At 30.8% G+C, this 13,097-nt stretch overlaps 1 protein-coding gene across 1 annotated transcript; it reads left to right on the forward strand.

The window, feature by feature from the left end:
• The first annotated feature begins 9,154 nt into the window (after positions 1-9,154).
• Positions 9,155-11,493, forward strand: LOC145093526 (glycerophosphodiester phosphodiesterase GDPD2-like). The gene is made up of 6 exons (XM_079031673.1): positions 9,155-9,460; positions 9,553-9,734; positions 10,006-10,065; positions 10,156-10,530; positions 10,609-10,805; positions 10,898-11,493. Exons 1-6 carry the CDS (start codon positions 9,358-9,360, stop codon positions 11,139-11,141), a joined length of 1,161 nt encoding a protein of 386 aa, XP_078887799.1. The 5' UTR covers positions 9,155-9,357; the 3' UTR covers positions 11,142-11,493.
• Positions 11,494-13,097: the final 1,604 nt, after the last annotated feature.

Raw genomic sequence — 13,097 nt, forward strand, 5'->3', positions numbered from 1 at the left:
AGGAACCAAGTAGGGAAATAGCTTCATCTTCTCAGTGAATGCGATGGCATACTCATCAACACTTATCTTCCCTTTCTTCAGGTTCTGAAACTCGTTGTTTAGGTCTATCAGATCTATCTTTGAGCAGTACTGCATTTTTAACTGCTTTGTGAATGCTTCCCAAGACATTCGTATGGCTTCTCCTCGTGGCATTGTATCTGCCAGCAACTTCCACCAACTTAACACTCCGGTCTTTAGTTGTCTGACTGCAAAGACTGTCTTATTTCATTATTCGATTAAATAGCTACTACACAAAGTTCTCCATTGGATGTTGTATTTAGCTTCACCCTCTTTTGATATGTTTTAGGTTGAGCTAGCCTATAAATACTAGTCTTAGTATTCATGTATAGGTTAAGAGAGAGCCCACATTTATGTAACATAAAGGATTTAGTCTAGTGACAGAAAGTCTTACATTACCCACTTTGTAAGCATCTTTCTAGAATAATTGAGCTTAAAACAAATTTATTTACTTCTTGTATTCTTTCATAATGTTTGATTCACATTGATCATTTTAATTATGTATTTTTCATCCTTCTTGGGATTCTACAGTCGAAACTTCAGTTCTAAACATATTAAATGTCTAACGTCATAAAGTTGTAACCTTTATGCCTTTGCATGGCAAAAGGAAGCTCAAACTTATATTACCATTAAAACTCCATTACTCTTGCATTGATGAAAACCATGGACCAAGCTTGCATTTTTATGACACTAAACACTCTAAAATGCTTGAAAGGACAACTCAAATGGTCTGGAGTAGACAATACTCATGAGACTAAGGTTTTGGGACAAAAGGTCATAACTTGAATCCTAACAAGATCTAGCAAGGCAAGATTTGAGCTTTGTACATACTAAAGTTGCACAGAGATGAGTAAATGTTGGATCCAAGAGCTTGAGTGCCACACCATAACTCCAAAGGTCTTCCTTCACCACCAAGAACACCAAAATGTCACTAAAAAGCTTCAACACTCACATAAAAGAATTAGGGTTTCGAGATGAAGGTTGGAGGTAAGGGAGGGATCAAGGTCATAATTTCCTTTAAATGGGGTCTAAACCCTACAAATTAGGGTTTGGGGTCTTTGTGAGTACACCCAGCGTACTCTTACGTACGCCCAACGTACGCAAAAGGACCCCACCATTCATTAATGAACTACACTCGACGTACCAGAAGGTATGCCCTACATAGAGATTGTTTTTTCAAAGTTTTTATACTTTGTTACACATTTTTTTATACTTTGTTACACATTTGGTCAAAACGTTTTTTTACAAAATTATCCCAAAGGTATTTCTTTTTTTCAGTTTAACTTTTTTACAACTTTAAAAAAAACTTTTAATACTTTTTGCAAAAACTTTTTATAGATTTTTTTATAATTCTTTACAACATTTTTACATTTTCATAGAATTTTCAATCACTTCCTTTTTTAACTTTTTTTTTTATAACCTTTCAAAAAAATATAACTTTTCGAAAAAAAAAATTACACATTTTCTTACAACATATTAAAACATTTCTACAAGTCTTTTGAAATTTTTTTACATCATTTTACAACCTAATAATATTGAAAAAGAAAACGTAAGAAAAATATTGAAAAACTTGAAATGCAAGTAAAGTTAATTTCTTTTTAAAGGTTTTGAAAAAAAGTTTAAAAGGTATGAAAAAGTTTTTTTACATCTTGTATTTCTATGTTTCAAACATTTTAAAGTTGTTTATTTATATATTTGAACATTCTTAAGGAGTAAAAAAGTTTTAAAATATTAGAAATTAGTTTTATAAGGTTACTAAAACATTGAAAGTTATTATAAAAAATTATTGAAAATAAGTTGAAAAAGAGTTAAAAATGTTTAAAATTGTTGAATAAAAAGTTTTTAAAAAAGAGTATTAAAAAAGTTGTAGTTTATTTTCTAAAAGAAACTTATGAAATCATTTGTAAAAAAGTTTATAAGATAAAACCATCTTCAACTCATTTTCATTTTTCCCCTAAAAAATGGGGTAAATTGTGGTTCATCTCCTACCCAACTCCATTTTTTATCCTATTTTTACTCTCAAAAAGTATATTCCATTCTTATAACTTATATAAATTGTCAAACACATCCATTCTATTAATTTGATTTTAACAAATATAATATAATATAATATATATATATATATATATATATATATATATATATATATATATATATATATATATATATATATTCATTACCATAATATTAAATAATTAAGATTATATTTATAATACGTAATTATAAGTTTTTGTAAAATTCGTTGTGTTTCAAAATTTCAATATGTATTTAAATTTTAATATGAATTTGACAAACAAAAAACAAACTTTATATTTATAATTAATTAATATAATTTAATATACAACACAATATTATAAGTATTAAATATTACATTTAAATAATAATTAGTAGATAAAAAAAACCAGGAATGTATAAATATATAAAATGAGGAACTAAAATCGACAACTCAAAGTTCATCCCCATTTTGTGAGAAATGAATAGTATAACACCATATTTTGTGTTATACTATTCATTTTCCCCAAAATTGGGGAATAAATGGGGTAGGGTTGGAGATGAATGGGGAAGAAATGGAAGAAAAAATGGAGAATTAAAGTGGGTTGGAGATGCTTTAAGTTTATAAAAACTCTTTTAAAAATTGTTTAAAAAAAAGATTAAAGTTTGGGAAGAATTTACCAAAAAGAGAAAAAAGACAAAATTAGTAACAAAATATAAATTTTGGGCCAACATTGTAAATATGTAAATGATTGAAAATTTTGTAATAACATGAAAAACCACATAGACTGTAATTTCGTTATTTTTTTCCGCAATAAATTTGTTTTGTTGGCAACTTGAAAATGGTTTGAATAGTTTGCTTCATAAAATTAGTGATAATAAATACATTCCAATTTAGGGTATGTTGCTCACAATGTAATTTGTATTTGTGTTCTTTAAGCTAAATACGAATTTTCTTAGACCTATTAAACAAGATAATAACCAAAATGCAACAACGATCGGTAGGCAAATCTATTTAAACCTTACAAATCAAAAGTTATCACATAGTTTGTTATCGGATTCTAGAACTATTCATCACATTTCGGACATCATTTTTTGACTATCCGACTAAAATCGTGGAACTAAAGACCGTAAAACCAACCTCACTTACCTTAAACCAATAATTGTCTTTTGGGCACCCGTGACATAGGGAAGGACCACATGACGGACCACAAACCGGTAAGATCCGTTTTTTATCGGGTCAAAATAACCCATTTCAGATTCATTGGTCAATTTTATAAAAATGCAAATTCTTTTGCTATTTTGTTATATATTAAACAATTATTTTGAATATCCCTTAAAAACAAAACGATGGTAGTTAATTGATTATATATGCACTACTTTGCCAACCAATTTCTATTCGTGGATCCACATCAGCATGTCATGGATTCCTCTTGTGAAATAACAATTTTAGAAAAGTCGGATAAGGCGTTTGTCATCCCTCTATGAACGCCAGCCTTCTGGCTCTGACTATATGCCAATTATTTAATATGTCACCCTTCTATTATTATTGCAAGATGTACTATTCTGTTACACGTCATTCCAGTCATAGATGTTTTTCATTTTTAAACTTATAAATATCCAACAAATATATATATTTTTATGATTTGACCAATAAATGACTTTAAGATAGTGGCGCATTCAGGGCTTTTTCATAAGAAGCAACAGGAAAAAATGGTGCATTAAGGGCTTTTTCATAAGAAACAGCATGAAAAGATACAACATCCATATAAACTCACTTTTTTGGGCAGCAGGAGAAAGAGAAGATTTCGGGATTCAAATCTCGAAAAAGCTTTCTTTTAGACGCTTCCGTTTCAAGACTTAATCTATTTTGTTATAAAATATATCAATTTAAAAAACGTGTGACATTTTTTGAATTGTAACGTTCTGGTTGAGACTTTTTTTTCAACGTTAGATATAACATATCATACATTATGCCTATGTTTTAAATAGAATAAACGCAAAAGTTTGTTTATTGGGCAATGAAAGGAGTGGAAATGAATTTCCCAAAATTTGTGGTTGTGTTGGTGGCATTGCGTCTTTCATTGGTATTTAATATTTGGACTCGGTTTTGAAGTCGTGGCAACACATCATCATATCTACGGCGACCCTTATCCTCACCTTTAGTTGCACGTCAGCCCCTAAACTTCACTTCAACTCCTCTATGCACCCTCTAAAACATCAGTAATCCTTGGGAACATTTTTAGCTAAAGCTTATTTTTAATTTATTATTGTTACATCAACATTGATGCGTATTTTTTTTCCTTTTACATATCAGCCAAATATTATTTATCTATTATAGGATAATTTTCTACCTTTCATCTTAATAACATGTATATTTTATCCTTCAATGATATTGTGTATTAGAAATATTTTTTTTCACAAGTTAATCTAGTTTATTAAATTCTAATTTATTAAATATGAAAATAAAAGTAATATTTTATTTTTGTAACTATATAATTGATAAATAACATCAATATAAAATATAATGGATGTTTAAGAAAAACATTTGGAATGAAGTTTTATAAAACATTTTTGATAAATTTAGATAAAAATTTAATTATTAAAAAAATTAAATAATGGAAGTGATTTGTATAAAATATTTTTAACTATCCTCTCTAATAAATGAAAGTTTTTTTGGCACTTGTCATATTCTCATGTACCACATGTCATTTTAAGATATTTATTTTTCACTTATCATTTACTTCATTTATCATTATTGATTATTGACTATTGATATTGATATTGAATATATACCATTAATTTAGTTTCTAAATATTAAACATACCATAATAACTATATTAATTTTAAATTTTAACTTTCAAACTTCAATTTCAATTTTAAATAAATTACAATTAAATCTTCGTATTTAAAATTTTGTTATAATTAACACATTTAATACATGTGTCTAACAACTAAACATATAATTTTAATTTAATTTTTCATTTTTTTAAATTTATACTTATTTCGAATTTAAAAATTCAAATAAACTTGTTGTTTAATCATTTGTATTTAACATTTTGTTTTAATCGGTCCATATAATATACAGTTATCACAACTAGTATATAATAATTTATGTTTTAGAGGGTTGTATTGTATAACTATATAAAATATAAGTTGTGTACATCTAAAAGATATTATGTACGATCCTTTAAACAAAATTTATATTGTAAAGAATATCGTAAATAGTTTTTTATTGATTTAATATAAAAAATAAACTTTATATGGCCAACTATTATGGATTATGTAAGAATAAACTTCAATAATCGAAAAAATAGTAATATGTCATGATAACATATCCCCTAAATGGTAAGAAACGAATGTGTTGTGACAAAAATGAAATGGTGCTTACGTGACAACAAAAATAATATGATAAAAGTGACACTATTTCCTCCGTCCTAATAAAAAGATTTGTAAAAACATTGGTCGGATGTGATTATGTTATTTGAAGATAGTTGACTAGTAACTATTCGACAAATTTTAATAATTTAATAAAGTAAGATAAAATCAAGGTTCTAAATAACGTGAGACATGGTCTTGATAGCAAAGTCAAAGTTATGTCATGGTGAGCTTTGACGAGCCATGACGTTTTTCAAGGCGTGACTATTTTATATACATTAAGAAAGATAAATTATATAATTATTGAATTTATCAAATATATCAAGTTTGTAGAAGTATTATATTAATATTTAATATAAAAATTTAAAAACCTCAATTATTTTAGGTAGGGGTGAGCATTTGGACCGAACCGGACCGGACCGGACCGGACCGACTCTTGGACCGGACCGGTTATGGAAAATATTGTGGACCGTGGACCGGACCGGATGAGTCATGTCCGTGTCCGTGTCCGGGTCCGGGTCCAGGTCCGGGTTTTCCGGTTCTTGGACCCGTTTGGACTGGTACAACTTTAATTGCATAGAGTACAAGTCGTTAAAATATGTTTTTGGGTTTGATAGAACTCACTAAAACGAATATGTTATTGGGTTTGTTACGATATAACTTGTAAAAATGATTACGTTTCCGTTTCATGCATAGAGTACAAGTCGTTAGAATATGTTTTTGGGTTTGATAGAACTCGTTAAAACGAATATGTTATTGAGTTTGATACGATATAACTTGTAAAAATGATTACGTTTCTGTTTCATGAATAACTAATCTACCTTGATGTTAGAATATTATAACTTGCAAAATTAATTTTCCAAATAAAAGCAACTAACATATAAATCATGTTCACCATGATCCCTTTCATATGATTTATCTTTCAAAGATACATAAAATTCATAATTATAGTCTAAAATAATAGTTAAAAAATTGAAATATTTCAATTTTGATAGCTTAACTTTGAAGGATTGTAACTCACTGAATATAATACCAAAATCAACAAAATTATAGTCTAAATTTATCTACAAATTGTAAACTAAATGTTGAAAAAACCGCAGGTCAATCCGACTTAAAATGAATGAGTTATGATTGTTTAAAAAGTTTCACAGATTACACAATTTTAAAAATCTTGCTGAAAAACTGAATTTTTTTAGTTTTGATAGCTCGACTTTGAAAGACTGTAACTCATTGAATATAATACCAAAATCATCAAAATTATAGTCTAAATTAATCTACAAACTGTAAATTAAACTTTGAAAAAAACCGAGTGTCAATCCGACTTAAAACGAATGAGTTATGGCTATTTAAAAATTTTCATAGATTACAAAGTTTTAAAAATGTTGCTGAAAAGCTGAAAATTTTCAGCTTTGATAGCTCAACTTTGAAAGACTGTAACTCATTGAATATAATACCAAAATCAACAAAATTATAGTCTAAATTCATCTACAAACTGTAAATTAAACATTGGAAAAAACCGCGTGTCAATCCGACTTAAAACGAATGTGTTGTGGTTGTTTAAAAAAATTCACAAATTACAAAAAAAAAATTTAAACCGGGTCCAACCGATTCTAAACCCGGTAAAAACCGGACCGGACCGGGATGGATTCCTAGAACCGAGAACCGGCCCGGGGGTCCAAAAAAATGGTCCGGCCCGGTCCGGTTCGGTCCGGTTCACCGGTCCGGTCCGGTCCGGTCCACCGGTCCAAATGTTCACCCCTAATTTTAGGCCCGATCAGAAAAAAACAAACCAAAAAAAAACTCGCGCCTTGAAAAAAACTCGCACCATAACACGATAAGGCGCCTTGACACATGATGCGATGCGTTGTGTAGTCGTTACGAAAACGTTAAAGGCTACACTTTTAACGAAACCACAATTAATCGTAACGGCTACACCACGTCTCGCATCATGACACGTTTTGAGACGCGTCATGACACACTTTTTAGAACCGTGTATAAAATTACTAATTACTAAATGGTAGGTTTATAAGAAAATGAGATATTGTGTCATTGCTCCCAAACTAGCTTGGATGAAAAGTGCAACACATACTTCTAGTTTAACCTTAAATTTTTTTGCATGTTTAGTAAAATTTGTTGATAGCTAAAAGTTACAAGTTGATAGCTCGTATTTGATAACTAAAAACCGAAAGTTGTGATTTTTATTCGTGTAGAAATGTTCGGCAAAAAAATTGTTAGTTTTTAAATGTATAAGATTATATTAGAAATAAAAGTAAAAAAATCTGAAAAACTAAAAATTCTTAAAACCTAATTGAAATATTTGTTTTTTTTTAAAAAAAGTTAAAAAAAATTTGCGATATCAAGTGATGTCTTTCTCTTTGAGGTCAAGAGTTTAAGGGCGTGTTTGACAAAAGTAGCTATTAGGTGGAAGCGGGTAGCGGTTAGCTGGTAGCGGGAAGCTGTAGCTTTTATTTGTTATATGAATGTTTGACAAAAGTAGCTGGAAACTTTTGAAATATATAAAATTACATAAAAGGACAATTGATTAAAAATAAATAAATATTTAAATATATTTTTAAATGTAATTATGGAAATTGATTTCAAAAGCTCAGAAGCGTTTTGTTAAACGCTACATGAAGTAACTTTTATGGCGTGTTTGGCACGGAGCTTTTGGAAGCGTTTGGGAGCTTCTAGCTTTTAGCTTTTGATAAAACGCTCTAGTTTAAACAAAAAACTTCGTTTGGCAGTACGAGCGTTTAGCTTTTAGTTTTAACAAAACGCTCTGATTCTAAAGCTACTTTATGTAGCGTTTAACAAAACGCTTCTGAGCTTTTGAAATCAATTCCATAATTATGCTTAAAAATATATTTATATATTTATTTATTTTTAATCAATTGTCCTTTTATGTAATTTTATCTATTTCAAAAGCTTCCAGCTACTTTTGTTAAACATTCATATAACAAATAAAAGCTACATTTTCCCGCTACCAGCTACTTGCTACACACTACCAGCTACCCGCTACCAACTAACCGCTACCTGCTTCCAGCTAACAGCTACTTTTGTCAAACATGTCTTTAGAATCGGAGCGTTTTGTTAAAACTAAAGATAAACGCTCGTACTGCCAAACGAAACTTTTTGTTTAAACTAAAACGTTTTATCAAACGATAAAAGCTAGAAGCTCCCAAACACTTCCAAAAACTCCGTGTCAAACACGCCCTAAGTCCGGTTGTTGATACATATGGAATTAGGTGTTATTTTAGAAGAAATATTATATTTGTCGGTAAAAAAAATTAAATATATTAATTTAATTATTACAATTTGCTAAGCGTTGGGATATAAGTTGAGAAATTTGTGTAGTATTAAATAATCACTTTAGTAAAACGTGTTCCTTAAACTTTGTTGAAATCTTTACACTATTGGATAAATGTTATCGTATTTTATTGTCATATTTGAATTTAAAATGTGATAATTAATTTATTAAACGATTATAAATTATTGACAACATAAATTTATCTAGAAGAAATTAAAGTTGTCTCTCGTATTATGTGTCAAAACGCGTGGTCAAACCTCACCTTAATTGATCGGTGTGGGTTTATTCTCTTTTTTTCCTAAAAAATTTTGCAAATTGCAATAAAGCGTAATTTTAGAAGAGCGATTTATTTGGGTCAAACGACATATTTCCTTAAATAAATCAAATCTCAAGTATAAAGACAAAGATGGGGAGATTGGTTTGAGTAGGGCGAACGAATATTCCAATCGAAGATCCCACCTCTCTGTCACGGTAACGGTGACGGTGACGGTGTTGGGAATCAGATCGTGATCTTCAACTCCATTGTTTAAATACCCTTTTACAAACTCCTTTCTTCCTCATCAACTCTATACATTAACCCCCCATTCATTCTCCTCCCTCCTTTTCCTTTAATCTCTCTTACAATGGCTTGCAAGACGGCAGTGCAGTTCTCCGACGTGCCACTTCTCGATCAGGTCAATGACAACGCCGCCTCGTTGTCCCTTTACGCCACCCGTCTCCCCACCGGTACGGGTTTCGTTTCTTTTTCTGTTTCTGTTACGTGTTCTTCAGCTATTTTTTTTGTGAATCTGTGATTGATTGTGTTGATGGAATATCAGGATTGGATGTGAGTAATAACCGGAAAAGTTTGCCGAAATTCATGGTGGTTGGTCATAGAGGTCATGGCATGAACGTCTTGGTTTCGCCTGATAAGAGAATGAACGCTTTTAAAGAGAATTCGATTCTTTCGTTCAATAACGCTGCAAATCATCCTCTTGATTTCATCGAATTCGACGTTCAGGTATTTACTTTAATTTCATCACTTTCATTCCAAAAAACAAAAAATGATTGGAAATTCGAAAGGTGTCTGATCAACCCTGAATGGCTGAATTTAAAATGGATTACGAGATCCGATTATGTTTTTCATTTCTGATCAGTCTACCTTTTCTTTGTTTCCTTTCTCGCTGCTTGAATTCTACTTTTATGGCACAATCTAGAAACCAAAATGCATATTCTTGGAAATAAAAACAAGAGCTGGAAAGTGAAAACGAGAAATGTTATCGTTTTTGCAGGTGACAAAAGACGACATACCAATCATTTTCCACGACAATTTCATCCTCTCTGAAGAGAATGTAAGTCGCGTTTTAACTCATTCGATACACACATCATGAATAGTAACTAATATCTATCAAGAATTCACGTATTTGATTATATCTTTTCAGGGTATCGTAGTTGAGAAGAGGGTCACTGATTTGACAGTTGATGAGTTCTTTAGCTATGGTCCTCAAAGAATTGCAGGTGTGGTGGGTAAAACTTTGCTTAGAGAATCCCATGGACAGATAGTCGGGTGGAATGTTGAAACCGACGATCATTCTTGCACTTTACAAGAAGCTTTCGAAAAAGTTAACCGATGTTTGGGATTCAACATTGAGTTGAAATTCGATGATTACATTGTCTATGAAAAAGAGTATCTCATCAAAATTCTTCAAATCATCATGAAGGTGGTATACGAATACGCGCAAGAAAGACCTGTAATGTTCTCAAGCTTCCAACCCGATGTGGCCTTGATCATGAAGAAACTTCAAACTAAATACCCAGTTAGTATTCTTTAATATCTCATCTCTTTTCGATTTCCGTTATGAACACTGCTAATCCATTCAAAAAAATCCCTTTAGGTTTACTTCTTGACAAACGGAGGAACCGAGATATTCGATGACGTTCGAATGAATTCGTTGGAAGAAGCCAAGAAGCTTGCAATCAATGGTGGATTGGATGGAATCGTTTCCGAAGTAAAGGGTATTTTCAGAAACCCTTCGGTTGTAAGAGAAATCAAAGAATCAAATCTTTCTCTCTTGACTTACGGAAAATTGAAGTAAGTTTGTCAAATCGTTTCCGTTTATCAATTTGAAATTGAATACACGATGTGTTACTGTTTGCTAATGAAATCGATTTGATGTAAAACAGTAATGTTCCTGAAGCTGTTCATGTTCAATATCTAATGGGCGTTGAGGGTGTGATTGTCGATTTAGTTCAAGAAATCACAACTTCGGTTGCAAATATAAAGACGACAAAAGCATACAGCGAGAGCGAAAAGAAGAAGAAGCTGCTAATCGAAGGGGAGGAAGGCGAATTACAGGTGACGGAGATCACCGACAAGATTGAATTGGCATTCTTATTAAACTTGATTTCACAAGTGATTCAACATTGAGATTTGAAAAACAATTTGACAATTATGTAGATTTGGGTCGGGTTAATTGGGTAGTCCATTTATAATTTTAGCTTTTGCCCTAGTCTTTATTTTTTTCTTTGTTTTTTTTTGTTAATAATCTTTAATGGTTAAGGGGAAAGGCTATAATAGGGAATTGAGTTTGTAGGATGACGATGGTGTTGGGTTCATGTATGATTCTCTTGGATCTTCGATTGGGGGTTCGGGAGGATACCACCACGATCATTAAAAATATGGGTCGGGTCGTTCACACAAATCGTGTCCCTAAAAAGAAATTCAAGATTGTGTACACTGATTATTAATATCAATGCTTGAATTACACATTATTTGAAAATCTGATTTTTTTTTTTTGGATTGTTTTGATTTATATATTACTTCTAGAATACTAGAATAAGTGTGATTGCGATGTTACAAGTAGAATGATTTCTCAAACAATTGAGTTGAGATCCAATAGGGGTTTGGATAAAGATATAGAATCATAGAGATGGATTATGTGAATGTCCAATTAGGAGGGAAAATAATTTGATTAATAATTATCATTGACGATTGGGTCCAAGGTGTAATAGCCTTCTTTTCCAAAATATAAATAAACAAATAAGTTTCATCATTTGTAGAAGATAAATCCGAAAACTTACAACCAAACAAATGCATCGGCAACTAGTCTAAAAGCAAAGAAAAATAACTACTACACACACTATTATTTTTCTTGTAGGGTTTCATCTTCAAACTTTGTCCTTTCCTTTGTTGCTACTGTTAATGACGAGGTCTTTTGGAGTTGTTTATATTTAAAAAATAAATAAATAAATAATAGAGAGAAGGATCAGTCTAGGATCTAATGAATCATGGTTTATGCATAATGAAAAAAACAATATGAGGTCCACAAATTATTTCAAGTAAGTCAATCAGCATATTCCCAAATAATATTTTTCTGCTTGGTTAACGAAATTTAATGGTTGTGGAAATTAAGATGAGCGAACACTTAATCATTTTAATGGCTTCCGTTAGGGTTTACAATAATGCATTATTTTAATAGTTTTTATTAGGGTTTTCAATAATACATGTTATACTTTTTCAACTAAGTTTCAATATTGTATAACAATACGTTTCAATTTATTTTCTAGCAAAAAGTCGTATTTCAACACAACCCACCCACTAAGTATGTTAATCAACTAACATATACAAAATACGTCAAATATTTATTATGCAATTTAAAAGTTCATAACATATGATCTAGATAGCATTGCATAAATTATGAACATGTTTCAAAATACAACAAAATAGGGCAACAACCTCTTTTGAAACTCGTATGAACTCACCTTGGTAAGACGGCACTAGCATCTAGATTTCTGCTACGTGAAACTCCTTAACACGTTGAATTCTCTCAAACCACTGCTTTTGTTGACGATGCGCTCCCGTCTTACTCTCAAAATTCTTTTTGTTGTGATTTTTCGTTATTGAGTAAAGTGATAATGAAGATAGGGGAGTCTCTACTTATAGCTGAAATCTTAATGTGTTGGAAGAGTGGGGGTTATGGGAACTCTCTCGCCATGTCATATAACCTCGTAATTGCCATCTTATCTCAAAACATCAAATTCAAATTCTCGTTTTTACAAAGTCTTCACAACTTCACCCATTAACAAAATTCCGTTTGCAGAATTTACAATCACGTAAATAAATGAGGGTACTTAGATTTTATTTCTAGCTCGGACAACCATGTAACCTAGAATTATTTATGATATTTCCAATTTATCTTTACCGGATGTATATATGTCTGTTTTATTTGGATGGTCTTTCGATCTACCATCATAATTGGTTACAAAAGATTGCCAATTTGAAGTACTTAGAAAGGAGTTAACCAATTACCACATGAAAACTATAGTTCAAATAACCACACAAGACGATCCAATATATTTCATATAGTCATTGTTTAGAAAAAAA

Source organism: Lactuca serriola, chromosome 3 (genome assembly GCF_051521515.1).
Source record: "Lactuca serriola cultivar US96UC23 chromosome 3, Lser_US96UC23_V15, whole genome shotgun sequence".
Classification (NCBI taxonomy): domain Eukaryota; kingdom Viridiplantae; phylum Streptophyta; class Magnoliopsida; order Asterales; family Asteraceae; genus Lactuca; species Lactuca serriola.